Source organism: Dreissena polymorpha, chromosome 3, assembly GCF_020536995.1.
Source record: "Dreissena polymorpha isolate Duluth1 chromosome 3, UMN_Dpol_1.0, whole genome shotgun sequence".
Taxonomy (NCBI): domain Eukaryota; kingdom Metazoa; phylum Mollusca; class Bivalvia; order Myida; family Dreissenidae; genus Dreissena; species Dreissena polymorpha.
This window is the reverse complement of record NC_068357.1, coordinates 113,648,030-113,663,916: the sequence shown is the minus strand read 5'-3', so window position 1 is coordinate 113,663,916 and position 15,887 is coordinate 113,648,030. Positions and strand designations below refer to the sequence as shown.

Sequence of the window (15,887 nt, the reverse complement as noted above, 5' to 3'; positions counted from 1 at the left end):
ATTTGTTAATAATAATTATAATTGTTAACAGTTTACATATACACGGATATGTATACGTGCATTATGTTCTGCCTAATTTGTATCAGGAGATTTACAATTATATCAAACATTTTATCTAAATTACTTAAAAATGCATCCGAATTGTTAATACATACACCATTCAAAGTCACGTGCTGTGTTTAAAGCACTTTAAACTGTTTTTTCTGATATATAATAGTACACAAAGTCATAACATATAATCATTATTATGTCATTCTGCGCAAATCACGTGCACTGCTAGTCAGCCTATCCTAGGAAATGCTGCAATTCTGTAAGGCTTTGGCGCATGCGCAAGTCCGAACACCCCGTCCAAGTTCGCCATGGAGACTTCTTCCCCAGCCGGACTTTTGAAACGAAACCTCTGCACGAGACTACTAAGGAACAGCAGAAGCTCCATCCGCGCCAGCGACTCCCCGATACAACTGCGTTTGCCTGTGGGCAACGGTTGGTGTACATACATATTTGTAAAGACAAAGATAGCAAGGTTATTTTTCGTAACATATGTATAATATTGCATGAGCGGAGGGATTTTTAAAACAACAACATTACGTTGCGTCCTTGTCAAAAAAGATCTACGAATACTTTCAGCTAAAAGAATGTTGATGTCATGTAAGCAAGTGTGTCGATATTCAACAAAGTTTCGAATCTATAACAAAACACGCATCCTACCAAATCTTACAAAATCTTACCAATGAAAAATGGGATTAACTCATCCCGTTTAATTAACTTCCCATGATCGTCAATAAATCTGTCGGGTCGGAATTCAAGCGGGTCGCCCCATATGACAGGATCACTGAATACGGATACAAGGTCGTATATAACAGCTGCGTCGGGTGGTATAGCGTAACCTTTGAAGGTCACCGTCTCAGTCGAAGAGTGCATCAAGGAGATGATTGATATGTTGCAGAACCTGGAAGTCATATACATTCCATAAATTAAAACCTTGAACAAAAATGTCCGAAAACATTGTCATTTAATGTTCATCGTTGATATATAAGCCGTAGGTGTTATATTATGTATTGAAAAATATTAATATATGTTATTTGTCAAACAAACATAGAAAAATACATGCAGTGAATGCACCAAAGGTCTCTCAAAATACCTAAAACAAACGGTCATAGTTTAGAAGCCGTTGCATAAATGAACGTTACCTTGCAATTATCATTACACTAGCATATCCACTAGCAGTTCTTATAAAATGGGGGTCTGTGTTCATGCCCCAACGGACCATATTCTTTTACTTTTAAACTTAAGCGTTTGAGAGCCTTTCATTTCAAACAACAATTAAGAAACACAAAACTTATTATTTGACCAAACACTAATATACATCGTTCTTTAACATCAAATAGTTTGATAGTGGAGAATCATGAAACTGAATCTAAATTAGCACGGTTTATATATATGTCCTCTTTACATCGAACTGTTGGGTTTCTTGCATTCCGAATGCGAATAAGGATAGCCCTATAACGTCATGGGTTGGTGTAGAGTACCCAGAAAGACGCCATATACAATTCGTAGAGGTGTAAAAACAATACTATGTGTGTTCCATATTGTACTTCCGTAAAGGTAAAGCCAAAAATAAGGCAAATATGTGCTTGCTTGGTGGATGTGGGATCGGCGTGTCTTAACGAGGTTACCACGCTGTATAACCACCCATGGGTAGAGAGCAAACAACCATGGGTAAAGAATACACACACGGGTAAATATTGCCAACCTTGGGAAAAGAATAAACACCAATGACTGAAGCAAAACACGTATTGGTAAATAATTTAAACCCGTTAATCAATGAAAAACACCCATTGGAAAAGAATACGCTACCATGGATCAAGTATTATTACCCAGAGGTTAAGTATAAGCACCCGTTGACTAATGAAAAACACCGTTGGGTAAAGAATTAAACCCCATTGATCAAGTATTAATACCCAAGCGTTAAGTATAAACACCAATATGTCAGTAAAAAACACCCACGGATAAAGTATACACAACAATTGGGACAGAATGAACACAAACGGCAAAGTTTAAACACATATGGGTTAAGCGACTGTATGGATGACTTTGTAAATACATGTAGATACAAGTATAAATTATAGCCACTTTACAAATACCATGTACTGAGCTTCTCTGAGCACGGATACATATTGATGAAATCAACATGCATCGTACCTGAACACCTCCATGTAGAAAGCCTCCACATGCACTAAGGATTTCCGGTCTAAAACAGAGGGAGGCCGCAAAATGCCGATGCTGCTCGTGATTTCCCTATACAAGCGTTCTTGAATCTCGGGATATTCTGTGAGGCACACGATACTCCAGCGGAGCGCAGTCGTTGTCGATTGAAAGCCGGCACCAAACAGTTCCTGAATTAGTATTTCAAGATTTTCGTCTGAAATAAAGCAATTCAGACACCAAGTTATACCCGAATTATTATGAAATTGAACACATAGGAATTGCTGCTACTGCGATAAATTGCTACGCATACTGCGAATTAATCAGATATGATTTTGCTTTTATCAATAAAAATATAGTCGGACCCGATTATAAGAACAGTGTATGCCACACAACTATACAGCATAATTCAGTAATCGTCTTCTTACATCTCACGAGCACATGTTTGTTGACATTAATCGATCTTAAGCTGTCATAAGAAAGAAATATATATTTCACTCAAAGCAGACGTATAGACAACATTATACGCACAGCTCATAGTCGTCTGCCCATTCGTCTGCTCGTGCTTCTTCATCTCTCTGATGTACGTGCTCACCAGGTCCTACAGTGCTCGTCGTACGTCTCCACGTGCTCTCGAACTATATCAGCGCAGTAGGTGTGCAGAGCGTCCGAGTTGGCGATCACCCGCCCGACATCCAAGGGATCCCCAGGCAGGCGGGCCGTCCACGGTAAGAAGTTGGCGATGCCGACCGCTGAGCTGAAGCAAAATTATGCTTTCTTGAAACAAAGGTGTTTTGTAACTGCGACAAACAGGTTTATGAACAGGACATCAGAGAATAGTACTTATCGCCATGTAAGTGCCATATGTAAGCGTTTTTTTTCATTCGTTAAATATGACGTTCGGCGTATTGTCTATCCAGAAAGAAACTAGGTTAGCTTTGTATACATATAACCTGTAAAGTTCTAACTCACGAGTACCTGGCGAGTTGTTCATGTTTTCTTGTTGAGAAAATAAGACATCATTCGAGATTCATTTGGTATCTTATTTATTCTACAATTTTGTTGGTTTATGTTTACCAAATATGACATAGGCGCACAACAGCCATCATTTTACGTCTATCCTTGCAATGCTGACATACAGTTAAGTTTTGAATTTTTAGTTTATGTTTACCAAATATGACATAGACGCACAACAGCCATCATTTTACGTCTATCCTTGCAATGCTGACATACAGTTAAGTTTTGAATTTTTAGTATTTAATTATATAATAAGCTTTCTCTGTTTCCGTTGCTGGTTAAGGTCATTCGACTTTACTCGTCTGATGGTGTGATAACATTAAACACATGCAGTGTGGGCCTATACATTGTATATTACTATAATTAATTTATAATTATCGGAGAAATTCGTAGAAATTCAATGTTTTGTTAACAACACAGTAATCTCACCGAAAACTTTCATCGAATATTTTTATCAATCCTCTAAAACGAGGGTCGTCGTGTTTGAACTGTCTTCGGAAAACCATTGAGCAAATCACGTTGGCAACGTGGGCACTAATCACATCTTTGGGATCAAAAGGTTCGCCATTGTAGTGTCCTATCTCCTCGACCATCAACGCAGCTTCTTCCTGTACGGTTGCGTCTAGCCTAGTCTTGCCCAAACCGAATTCCTTCAGTGTATCAAGTGCGAATCGTCTGTGCTCCCGCCATGGTTCCCCGTTAGCCATAGCTATGCCTGATAAAGCGGGTAATCATCAACCAAACTAGATCTTCATATGTAATATACAAAGATTTATTATGTATGATAAATCTGTAATTTGTGCGTCGATTTGTTTTATTTGCAATGCGTTCAAGTGAATAATCGTACCTTTTCCTCTGGTGATCTTTTCCAAAAGGAACAACTTCGGTCTGGCTGCAAAAGGTCGGCTTGCTTCTTGAAAGCGTCAACAATGACGTCATATCCACTGATAATTACTACTTGCACGGTCAATAACTGCATGTAATACACGTCACCGCATTGCTTCCGAAGTCGCGCCAGTATCGGCCTCATATCCTCCCGCAGTAGGTAGCAGTGCCCAAAGATAGGCAGATTGAGGCCGGGAGACGGCGGCAGGTTTCTGACGCTCCTGCTTAGCAGAAACCGATGAACCATGATGCAAACCAGGATTATCAGTCCACAAGACGTCACAGACAAGCCTTCCAACATAGCTAGTAACTGTTAACTTCACTAATTATTACTTGTTATTTGGTTTACGGCTTACTGATTCCTACTTAAAGTTTGGTTTCAACTTCTGTATTGTTACTACAAGTCCCAAAACCATAAACCTATTCAACCATAGTAGACTTCGCTCCTTGGGTTACCATACCTAGTTATGTGGTAATTTAATGGTATGTAAACCATGATCAAAACGAAATAGTTTTAGATAATCATTGTAAAAACCATTAAATAGCGAGTTTTTCATCTATCTGAAAGATCGACGGAAGCGTTCATATCGCTGATAAACTGTAACATGAATACACTTCGTCATGAAATGACACGGTCGCGAATTCGTATCAGGTTTTATATAATGTCGGCATTTTTATACAGTTACACGCTATAAAGTAGTGATACATTATAAACATATTGGTCACATCAAATACCCTATTTAATTCAGTTCGATGTTTAAATCTTACAGAAGCTAAAGCACGTGCATTCAGTTTTCGATAAGATGTTCTTCGGACGTTCACATTTTAATCGATTTTCATATACTTTATGAAACTCGATTTGGATTTTGAATTTTTTACTTGTTAGACTTATAGTGTTTCCCGGTTAGCTCTCAGTGAGTTGTTCAACTACACCATAAGCCGCAAATAGTAAAGGACAATAGTGATAATTATGCGTTGAGACAAATTCAAATCCACGTTAACTCACATCTAGCACAAGAAAAATTTGCAACGCAGAAATAATACGTCCGCTCGTGTCGGTGGTCCGGATAGGAAGAGACCGTCCTCTAGGGAATCCACGTCTACGAACGTCTAGATAAATCCTTCAAGCCAGCAAACACAATCACAAACTTACAATCACAGGCTCTCAGTCACAGGTCCACACTTATCCTCCTGGCAATACTTACCTCAGGGAATGACATCTTTTCTCGTCAACAGGCAGTGCCAGACGAGCGCGTTATAACGCGCGTTCCAATCAAGCTCCTCGGTGATTGGTCATTAGTGCCCAATCATTTGGACATGTGCGTATTTTGTTGGCTGGTCACCAGCTCTACAGAATAATCAACAACATGCCTAACTTACGCAAGTGTTTAAAAAAATCAATCAAAAGTAAAGGAATGGATGAAACTGTTGGAATTACTAAAACTATACGAAACAATGATACTTGCGCTATTTTTTTCATCCTGTCCATTTTGTGGTAAGGCCTATGTCAGAACGTGAGCGAGTCCATCTTGATTGGAAGAGCATTGTCTTTTGGAAGTTTATAAGATATATCATAAAATGATAGAGAACTAATTGGTTAGCTGAATTTGAAATCCTTTTTTCATATCAATCGAGTGCAGAGGGATAATTGTGAACTTTTGTAGTCACCCTATGTGCGCGGTATGTCGTCGTTTGTAGGCAATATTTAGGTGTTAAAACTCTACAGTCAACATGATGCATCCAAGCCCTGATGAATCTGGGTTAACTGTTTATCTAAGTTTAGTTCGAATCTCAGTAACGTTCATTGAAAAAATTAGATCATCAAGTAAAATCTTAGAAAGAACTTATATCCATTATAGAAGCCGCATGTTGGTATAAATATCTTGATGAAACTTCGATAGAATGTTCAATTGGAAACTTTTTAGGTTGACTTCGAAGTAGGGTCTCATGCGTCCAAAACCTACGTCACAAGGAAAAATCTTTGGAAATCACAATTACCAAGAAACCGCATTTATAATCTTAATTAGATCGTCAGAATGTGTATCTTGAAAATATCTAGCAAAATAGTAATGTTTTAACTATTTTATTCTGTGAGATGTTTTATATTTAGGGTTTAAGCTGCTGATCACTTTTTTAGCATATTTCTTCTTTTAGGAACTTTGTCCATTATCTCCATAAGTAAAGAAGCCATACAAAATTGATCGTCAATCGTGAAATTGTATGCCTTTATCTTGAATTTTAGACACGTTATCAAAATTATAGACGCATATATAATTATATAAAGTTGCTTAATTTCGCTGAATCTTTTATTTATAATGTTAAAAAATAAAATAGTTCGAACTTACCAGATAAACTATTATCATGCGTCCATGTATCGTTGCGATGATTAAATGTTTTAAATTTGTTAAGACATTAATACAATTGAGTGATCGCATTTGAAGCTTGGTAGAATATATTTAAGAATGCGGGTAATACAAGTGGTGATTAAATAAGAAATCAAGCATAGCTTGTTGTTGAGGAATTGTTTATCTCGATCTGTATCGTTTCAAAAAAATATTTTTAACTCTGAAAAGATAAGAAAGATTGCGTTCTTCAATATGTTCAGTAACCGTTTGTCTTGCACGTTTATTATACACATTTTGTAGTTATCGCAATACAGTGTTGTGTCTAATTCTAAATTAAACTCTCCACAAATCCAGTAAGAATCATACCCAATCGTATCGATGTCTGTGAAAATAGTGTTTAAAAGTTCGGGATATCAGTGTGAGGCCAATTGATCGGAACAATGAATCATCTGGTTTTTCTGAGAGTTAAATCCAGCTGAATAAAGTGTTCCTGGTCATCATGATTAACGTTATGTACTTTGTACTCAAGTTTCCTTGTTAACATGCAACACCGCGGGAATTTGAGGAGCTTTAACAAATAATACATTGCGTTCCCATTCTGAGTAAATAGTTTTATATCGATCCAAACATAATGTTTATCTTAATTCAGAAAGTGTCAATATTTGTATCTTTGAGATATTGAAATACTTATTATCTTGTGTTTTGGGCCGTCATGCCACAGCAGTTTAAAGGCAATATTTTAAGGGAACATATTTACAAGAAGCATGAAAAAGATGAGTGCAAAACTAAATGAAAGATGAGTTCGATGCAATAAGGTTACGGTTCTGTTACTCTGGTATAAATTATATTTAATTGCAGCTCTAGTATTGCTTTTTAATTTGAATCATGATGATATTAAGTTAAGTTTTTTTATATACTTAATACGAAATACTCAAATAATTATTTTGAGCCAAGTGTGAGGTTTGGAACTCATTTAAAAAGGTATAAACCCAAAATTTTAAATGGACCGGTTTGAAGCGGTGAGCCTAGTTGTGTTTGTGTTTGTTGTCACGTGTATGCCTTCTCTAATACATGCGTTTTGTGCCTCGTTGTCTGGCAATTGATTCATTGCAATAAGTAAAGGACCGCATGGTATAATTAGTTATTTCTTCTGCTGATGCAGCTGAAGATTAACTGTGTGGACATTAAGTATCAATTTTATTATTAACTGCACGCCGGATGTTATGAAATCAAATGACAATTCTTGATACTGTTTAATCTGAACTTTTGCCACCTGTTCGTTGGCATGATAATTTATATTCGTGCATTCGGGCAAATTTCACTCAGTAGCATGACTGACCATTCATTTCAATGGTTTTGTGTCAACAACTTCAACTGATATCTGATAACTGATAAGATAAAGATAAAATGACAAATGATTATTTTCGCCGACGTCTTCCAACGATGTTCTGGAATTTTTGTAGGTCTAATGAATAATCCCCATTTATGCAATTTACTAATACAACTTATATTTTATTCATTTTATCTGCCCTAAACAAGTTGCAATTATTGAACGCTGAAAAGTGATAGAGTGATTGCAATATTTTTTCATGAATATGTTATTTTCATTTATAACTAGTTAATTTGAATTGCTGATCAATTATTTTATTTATTTAAAATTAAATATCTCTGGGTTATTTCTGGACTGTAAGGTTCGGATTCAAACCGCAAGTGCTATGTATTGTTCGTTTTAGGGTGGTGGCACCACCTTTTAATCATATTATTTATGTTTTGAATGTAGTTTGTCTTGTTATGTATATGGAATATGTTACTTGGTAATGTAATGAAATTGGTTACATGACTTATGAGGATACTTTGGTTTATGACAAAAGTTTTTCTTCATGTGGTGTCCTGTAATTTTCGATATTTGTTATATTTCCATTTTATTTCAAAACAAATACACCACCAAAAAACAAATGTAGTGTTTATATAGTTTTTAGAATTATTCAGTGCTATGAACCATACATTAATTATCCTATGTCCTTGTTATCAATTTATCTAAACCTGCCAGTAATCCCTATCTATTTGTGTAAACATAATCATATCATGAAATCAATATGAGGTATCCAGTGACCAGTTACCAAGATCAGCACTGCCACTTTATCAACCAGGTGGTAAAACAATATTGAGATATTGAGTTTTCTTGGTATTATAGTCCTATTCTTATTATAAACTTCCTTAGAGCTATGTTTGCAAAGATTAGTTGTTTATCAATTGGTTAACATAATTCTGTTTTTGTTACGCAAACTCGTTCATGTTCCACTTGCGATAAAATCCGCTCAATGAACGATATATACTCTTAAATCAATTAAGATTTATTCACCACGATGTTATTAAACACAAAGTATAAATAAACGACATTCTATTTTACATACCAATTGAACAATAACAAACGTTTTTTTTTTAAGTTTAAGTATACTCACGTTCCTCTTTAAACATCATTACACTGTAACAAATATTCGTTATCAAAGTTGCTACAATTCATTATTCAATTTTCAAAAAACATCAATATTATTGTTAACCAGTAGATACCTGTCAGTCAATGTCTAAATATAATGTATACATAACTATTTATATATCTCTTATAAACATGTTAACATGTTATGCTTTGTATCGAATTATGCAGTGTGTATAGTCTTAAGATTAAGGTGTGATTTTCGAACCATCAGAAATTATACGATTTATTATCGTGTTTCTTAATTTCAAATGTACGTTTTAGGAATCTACAGTTTATGGGTTAATGTTTCATGCATTATCCATAATCAATTGTATGATGGTTAAAATTAAAAGTAAAACATTCACAAAAATTATTAAAAAACGTTTATATAAAACGTAAACAAAAAGTATCGCATTTTTTAATATGGCTTCATCATAATTTTCGCAGAATGAATAACTGTTTTTAATTAATAGAAGACGTGGTTTAGTAAACGGAGTCTACATATCATCTGCATTCGATGAGTCAAAAGATAGAATTATGATAAAATAATGTCTAGTGTTAATCCCCATTCTAAGAGCGTAATCAATTTGTTCTTACAAAGACACTATGAAAATACTTGTTATGCACAGGATATGAAACCGAAAGTCGCTTAAAGCTTTTATAGAAAGGTTTTAACTACTCTGCTATGTCAGCGCAGTGATTGTTACACATCCACTAAAGTGGGCTTCATTTACCGTGAGTTTGGTAGGTTGTTACAGTAACCGACAGGGGATGTTTCTTCCTGGTGCATCAACAACTCTTAAACTAAGAAATTCACTCAGTTGCTTAACTATGTAAATGAATACGTTAATATATGTCTTATAACCTTGATTATCAAATACCCGTAAACCCAACTTGTCGTAGCCGCTAATATGGATTTTTAAAACGTTTTGATAAATCGACAACCTGTTTCAGTTTTGAAAATTTTCGCCGTAGTTCTGATATTTGGGAGGGAACAGTTATACTGAAATTTTGCAATTCTCTCATATATCCATTACATGCATTTTTTTACGATTTAAAAACCTGAAAGTTATAAGCGTTCCTAACGCGAAACGATTTCATTATTTTGAGAGTTGTTTTTGTTATCATATATTGTGACATAACGAGGATTGCTAATATGAAGTATAAAATACTACACTCACTACACGAGGGCGGATGACCGAGTTGTTTCAGTACTAGACTTTTACTCCAAAGGTCATCGTTTCGAGCCCAGATAAGGATTACTTTGTTTCTTTCTTTAAGTATATTCTTGTTTTGTTTTTTACCGGAGCTGATCAATTCCAATGTTTACATTTATCTATTTAAAACATTTTCGACAAAGTTGAATGCCTGCCAACCCCTGTGAAATGGTGCCTTTAAATCGTTATCTATTTACATCAGTCAATATCTATAACACATTGCTATCCTACCGACGGCGTTAATTATAGTCTTTGTTATTTACTGCAGTGTCCGAAGAGAACCAAGTATGATTCTTATAAAATTGGGTCGCAGCACCGGCGAATGCGGCTACTTTTCAGAATTTTGGGTCGCAGCACCGTCGCATGCGGCTACTTTACAGTGGTTAACAATACTATTTGGTTTCAAAATCCATTTAATAATTCTATTATTTTCATTTTTACCAACAAAATTCGACCAACAGGAAGACGTCGAATTGTGTTCTTCGATAGGTTAATATCGTCAGCTGTTGAATAAAATTTCTCACATTTCCATTTTGACCAACATCTGTGATCACATGTAGCTGCCAGTCACATGGTCACCAGTAGGTATAATCACCATTAGCTGTTTTGTACAGAGATTCTTGAAGCCATTCTGTGATTGTAGGACAGTGGTTCACAATTTGTACCTCCAGTTTGTCTGAACCGCACCGTTTGTCACAACACCTGAATATCACCTTTATAAAATGACTGCACAATGATTTGATCAGATCTTTGTCAGAAACATCGACTGAAAAGATAAAAAATATTGAACGTTCAATATTAAATGCAACAAACAACACATAACACATACAATACAATTTAACACACAGTTTAGTTTACCATTTTGTTATTGGTTGGTAAATCACCCCGTTGTCTGTGTACACTAATCTGATAAGAGATGTTATTCGCGACCGATATGACAAACAGGAAAAAAATCATTTTCTTACTGAAAGAGCAATATAAACAACTTACTAGAACCGATTAGCGGGAAGGCTATGGTCTTTATATTTCGATTCTTCAGACGATGTAGCTTATCAAACACTTTCTCCACAGTCGTTCGAAGATTCTCTTCGGAATCTCTCGTAATTGGATACTGTCCAAATTTAAACACAGCTGCTTTGACATGGTAAACGTAGGTTACTTTGTATTTGTATTTAGAGCAGAATGATGTTGCTACCCTTTCTCTTTCAAAAATCTTTTCTTCTATCGTCCCTTTCTCGACACCAAATGCACATCTAATACCATTCGGCACAAATCCTTCGAATTCGAATTCACCCCTTTGATATTCGGGGCAAACTATTACATCAACCTCAGCATCACGAATATCATACTGTTGAATTACAAGCGTTGTTTTCTCAAATGTAAATTCACCCAAAACAAAGTTTGGCTCTTTAGTCTTTGCTTGTTCCTGATTAGTATTTGACTGATCAGCTGTAGAAATGTCCTGTTCTTCTTTAGTAATTGACTGTTCCTCTTTAGTAATTGTCTGTTCCTCTTTAGTAATTGTCTGTCCCTCTTTAGTAATTGTCTGTTCCTCTTTGGTCATTGCTGATTTGTTCTCCATCATTGTTCCAGGCTGATCAAGCTCTTTTATTTCTTCATAATCAGATGCATTAATAGAAATTGATCTATGCATGTTCGCCTCATGTTCATTCATAGTGTCTTTAATGATGTCGTAATCCGGTGTGTTATCTGAGTTCAGTTCCAGGTTTCGATTTTCATCTATGTCGGAAACCGATTGCTCTTGTCCTACATCAATATCGCAAACACTAACTGAATCAATATTTTCATAAACTGGTGTAGCAAACATGTTGACATCTTGTGTTATGTTTACTGCTGCCACCTGGATAGATCGCCTACCTGGAACGGCATTTAAACTTTCTCCTTTTTCGATATCAATGTCCTCTTGTCCATGTTGTTCAATTGTCTCATACGTATTGCTAACACGTTCCCGACGCACCAGTGCCTGATTCACGTACACATGTGATACCTTCACGATATCATAATCTTTTGGAATGACCATATGATGTGCGAATAATGTCGGAAACAAAACGTTGAATAAATTCACGAGTGATTTAGCTTTCTCCATGTCATGCTCAACGAATAAAATTTGGTGTGGTCCCTGAAGACTATCGCTATATTTTTGACCGTATTCATAGATTGCGCAAGCATAGAAGAAGGCACATTCTTCGAGTGGTATTCCGCCAGATCCTAGTTAATAAAATAAAAGATATGTCTGAAACTTTACCTATATTATTTGCACGTAAAATAATGGATTATGTCATAATATAATTTATAGGTTGAAGGAGATAATAAAATTGCACTATTTATTCCATACGTTATTTGCTGTGAGAGGTCGAAGACAAAGTCAACGTTAGAACTAAATCGTGTGCAGGGAATTTCAAACGTAAGTTTATGATGGCATTACTAATCCAAAACCATAATATCAAATGTTCTTACTACTATGAATATTAAAAATTATACTGGATGTCTGTCAGGCTATAAGTCTCCTTGTCTTTGTTTTTAATAATGTGTAATTGTTTTAAAATTAAATATATATAATTTATTTTTGACAAATCCAGAAATAGCGACAAAAAACAACATACCTGAGTAAACCAGTGGAAAAATCAACTTGTGTAAATTTGCTTGCCGAGCCTCAAGTAGGGAGTCTTTCATATTGTTGATAAAGGCATCTTTCTTCGTATCGTCATTAATTACTTTGCGTAATGGATGTATTATCAATGACTTTAACTGGCCACCTTTTGTGAGCACACATTCACAACCATCTTGAGGTACGACATTATTTAAGTCGGCGATGTATTCTTTCCCGCCTGCTTCTTTCAGTCTCTCGAAAACCTTGCCTTTTCCATCTACTTTACCAGCACTACGGATAACAACTGGGTTGACGATACCAGCCCTTGGTTCATCGTAAGCCACAATGTCACCAATGCACACGTAGACCTCCAGCCTTTTCGGCAACCGGAACCTTGGTGATATAATATTTGGTGACGACATATCTTTAGAAAGGAGTTCTTTGATTTCTATAAACCTATCCAGATCATCGCGATTTGCGGCAAACAATCGCTTTCGATAAACACAGGATATGCATATTCGAACTGTGACGTTAGTTGCCGATCATCAGACATTGACCGTTTAACTACTACCAGAAATTTACTCGTTATTTTTTCAGACACACGTCGTTTGAATATATCTATGATCTCTTTTAATACTACGAATTTGTAATTGTCTCGTAGTTTTGTCGTAACGATCTTTGTAGATGGATCTTATTTCTAGTTTGTTTACGTGTTTGTCTTTGGCCCGAAATTCTGTATATTTACCGCTCAAAAATTAGTGGACTATTGAATAACCTGAAAGTATATTGTATATAACTTTTTTTATTACAATTTAACAAAGCAACATCGAATATTAAGTTAAGATTTGAAATTAATTAGAATATTAAAGCGTAGTATTAGTAAGTCATTAATGGCAACACCAAATGTATATCATATTATAAGAATGGATGTGTAACAAATCATTTGATCTTAACTACAAAAGCCTAAACGTTAATTATTTCTTCTTTAACAAGCAATTGGAGATGTCTATAAAAACTATTGTGATAAAAGCTTAATACATTTAAACGTTATTAGAACTGTACTACATTACAGCAAATATTAGATCTCCATTTTCTCAAAACTTTAAAGCGATGTGTCCAGTGTATTTGATAACTATGCATGAGGAAAAATGTACTTAGGTTATTAAGCAATTTCAATTAACCTCTCCAACAAATTTGCTAGGTACAGCGGCCATACTTTTTTCCATTAACCTTTTTAACTATACACAAGTTATGTCCCTGTTTTCTAAGATGTTGTACACAAGTTATGTCCCTGTTTTCTAAGATGTTGTATGGAGTCAATGTACACAAGTTATGTCCCTGTTTTCTAAGACGTTGTATGGAGTCAATGTACACAAGTTATGTCCCTGTTTTCTAAGATGTTGTATGGAGTCAATGTACACAAGTTATGTCCCTGTTTTCTAAGATGTTGTATGGAGTCAATGTACACAAGTTATGTCCCTGTTTTCTAAGATGTTGTATGGAGTCAATGTACACAAGTTATGTCCCTGTTTTCTAAGATGTTGTATGGAGTCAATGTACACAAGTTATGTCCCTGTTTTCTAAGACGTTGTATGGAGTCAATGTACACAAGTTATGTCCCTGTTTTCTAAGATGTTGTATGGAGTCAATGTACACAAGTTATGTCCCTGTTTTCTAAGATGTTGTATGGAGTCAATGTACACAAGTTATGTCCCTGTTTTCTAAGATGTTGTATGGAGTCAATGTACACAAGTTATGTCCCTGTTTTCTAAGATGTTGTATGGAGTCAATGTACACAAGTTATGTCCCTGTTTTCTAAGATGTTGTATGGAGTCAATGTACACAAGTTATGTCCCTGTTTTCTAAGATGTTGTATGGAGTCAATGTACACAAGTTATGTCCCTGTTTTCTAAGACGTTGTATGGAGTCAATGTACACAAGTTATGTCCCTGTTTTCTAAGATGTTGTATGGAGTCAATGTACACAAGTTATGTCCCTGTTTTCTAAGACGTTGTATGGAGTCAATGTACACAAGTTATGTCCCTGTTTTCTAAGACGTTGTATGGAGTCAATCTTCAAAATCTATTTGAAAAATATTTAATTGAGTTTGGACCTATTTATTTTATCTCGATTGCATAGAATGCATTCGGCTTATTTGAAACCCCCACACGTCCGTTTCCTTGTACTTGAGCCAGCACTTGGTGTCTTTGGGGGAAATCTAAAGAGCACTCCCAGAGTGGGGATCGAACACGTTATCTCCCGGTCGATAGGCGGACACCATATCTATAACACCACGGCGACCTTAATATAGATATGTTTATATTTAAAAGTTAATTTTGAGAAGATTATCGAGTTAAAACGTTTGTTCTATATCATTTATAAAGATATCTGGTCGGTATCGAAATTAACTTAAATATGAATCGATCTGATAAGTGGAAAAAACAACTTAGTATTCTAGGTATAATATGAGGACTGAGTTATAAATAGCTACATTGGGAATCCAAAATCAATAAAATCATCCATTCTTTATGTTTCTTGTGTTTTTTACAGATCTGTCCGTGTTTTGATTACCATTTCTCTTCACAGTTTGTGTTTGATTTAAAATAACCAATCCGAACTATATACTTGAGAACACCTAATAAGAAAACGTGACGTCACGATATTGTACCTGTTAAATTTATCTTTCAAAACATCTGTTAAACAAATTATAAGTTGTGCAAATAAAAAGCTATTCACGTTTTTGTATAATAACAATCATCCTTAATTTCTAGTAAAACATTCGTATCAAAATGGATTAAGGCGACAAAACAAGTTTACAAATGAAACTGTTTACCTTCCAATTTCCTAAAGGTTCGACTGAGAAATCAGAACACTCAATGAGCATGATATAAACTGGTGGCAGGTTTTACCTAGCCTTCGTTAAAATGAATATGCGTATCTAATCACTTCCTGTCGTACATTATTAAATACGTGTTTACAATACACCGACCTGAAAGCATATTTATAAAATCATATTAACAGAAAAGTTTATTTGAGTGCAAAAACGAGTCTATTACTGTAAGAAAGCAGTGGCACACTAATAGCTTGTTTTAATGTCAAATACTTTAAAGGGATCTTTTCACGCTTTGGTA

General features: G+C 35.3%; 2 protein-coding genes across 3 annotated transcripts in view; both read right to left on the bottom strand.

Annotated features, from left to right (window-relative positions):
* The window catches only part of LOC127872507 (cytochrome P450 2D17-like), a 5,027-nt gene extending 316 nt beyond the window's left edge, over positions 1–4,711 (bottom strand). The window contains exons 1-6 of the mRNA XM_052415832.1: positions 4,070–4,711; positions 3,652–3,937; positions 2,811–2,962; positions 2,203–2,422; positions 729–949; positions 1–471 (exon numbers count right to left, since the gene is read on the bottom strand). The exon at positions 1–471 is cut by the window's left edge and continues 316 nt beyond it. Coding sequence (XP_052271792.1) covers positions 281–471; positions 729–949; positions 2,203–2,422; positions 2,811–2,962; positions 3,652–3,929 — 1,062 coding nt within the window. The 5' untranslated portion in view covers positions 3,930–3,937; positions 4,070–4,711 and the 3' untranslated portion in view covers positions 1–280. The remainder of the gene's footprint in view (positions 472–728; positions 950–2,202; positions 2,423–2,810; positions 2,963–3,651; positions 3,938–4,069) is intronic.
* Positions 4,712–10,540: 5,829 nt separating this feature from the next.
* Positions 10,541–15,753, bottom strand: LOC127871087 (uncharacterized). 2 transcript variants are annotated; one of them, XM_052413750.1, is made up of 5 exons: positions 15,590–15,663; positions 14,870–15,057; positions 12,770–13,531; positions 11,136–12,374; positions 10,541–10,911 (listed from the first exon to the last, which is right to left on the bottom strand). In XM_052413750.1, the coding sequence occupies exons 3-5, from the start codon at positions 13,176–13,178 to the stop codon at positions 10,721–10,723; spliced, it is 1,839 nt and encodes a 612-aa protein (XP_052269710.1). In that variant the 5' UTR covers positions 13,179–13,531; positions 14,870–15,057; positions 15,590–15,663; the 3' UTR covers positions 10,541–10,720. The 2 variants fall into 2 exon arrangements, with proteins under 2 accessions (XP_052269710.1, XP_052269707.1); XM_052413747.1 differs by lacking the exon at positions 14,870–15,057 and having other exon boundaries at positions 15,590–15,753.
* Positions 15,754–15,887: the final 134 nt, after the last annotated feature.

Excerpts from the sequence above, each read along its gene's own strand:
- LOC127871087 (XM_052413747.1), bottom strand. The coding sequence starts at position 13,178 with ATGTCGTCACCAAATATTATATCACCAAGGTTCCGGTTGCCGAAAAGG. Across the intron at positions 12,375-12,769 it reads TTTTCCACTGGTTTACTCAG|GATCTGGCGGAATACCACTC; the intron begins GTATGTTGTTTT and ends TTTATTAACTAG. Across the intron at positions 10,912-11,135 it reads CTTCCCGCTAATCGGTTCTA|TCGATGTTTCTGACAAAGAT; the intron begins GTAAGTTGTTTA and ends TTATCTTTTCAG.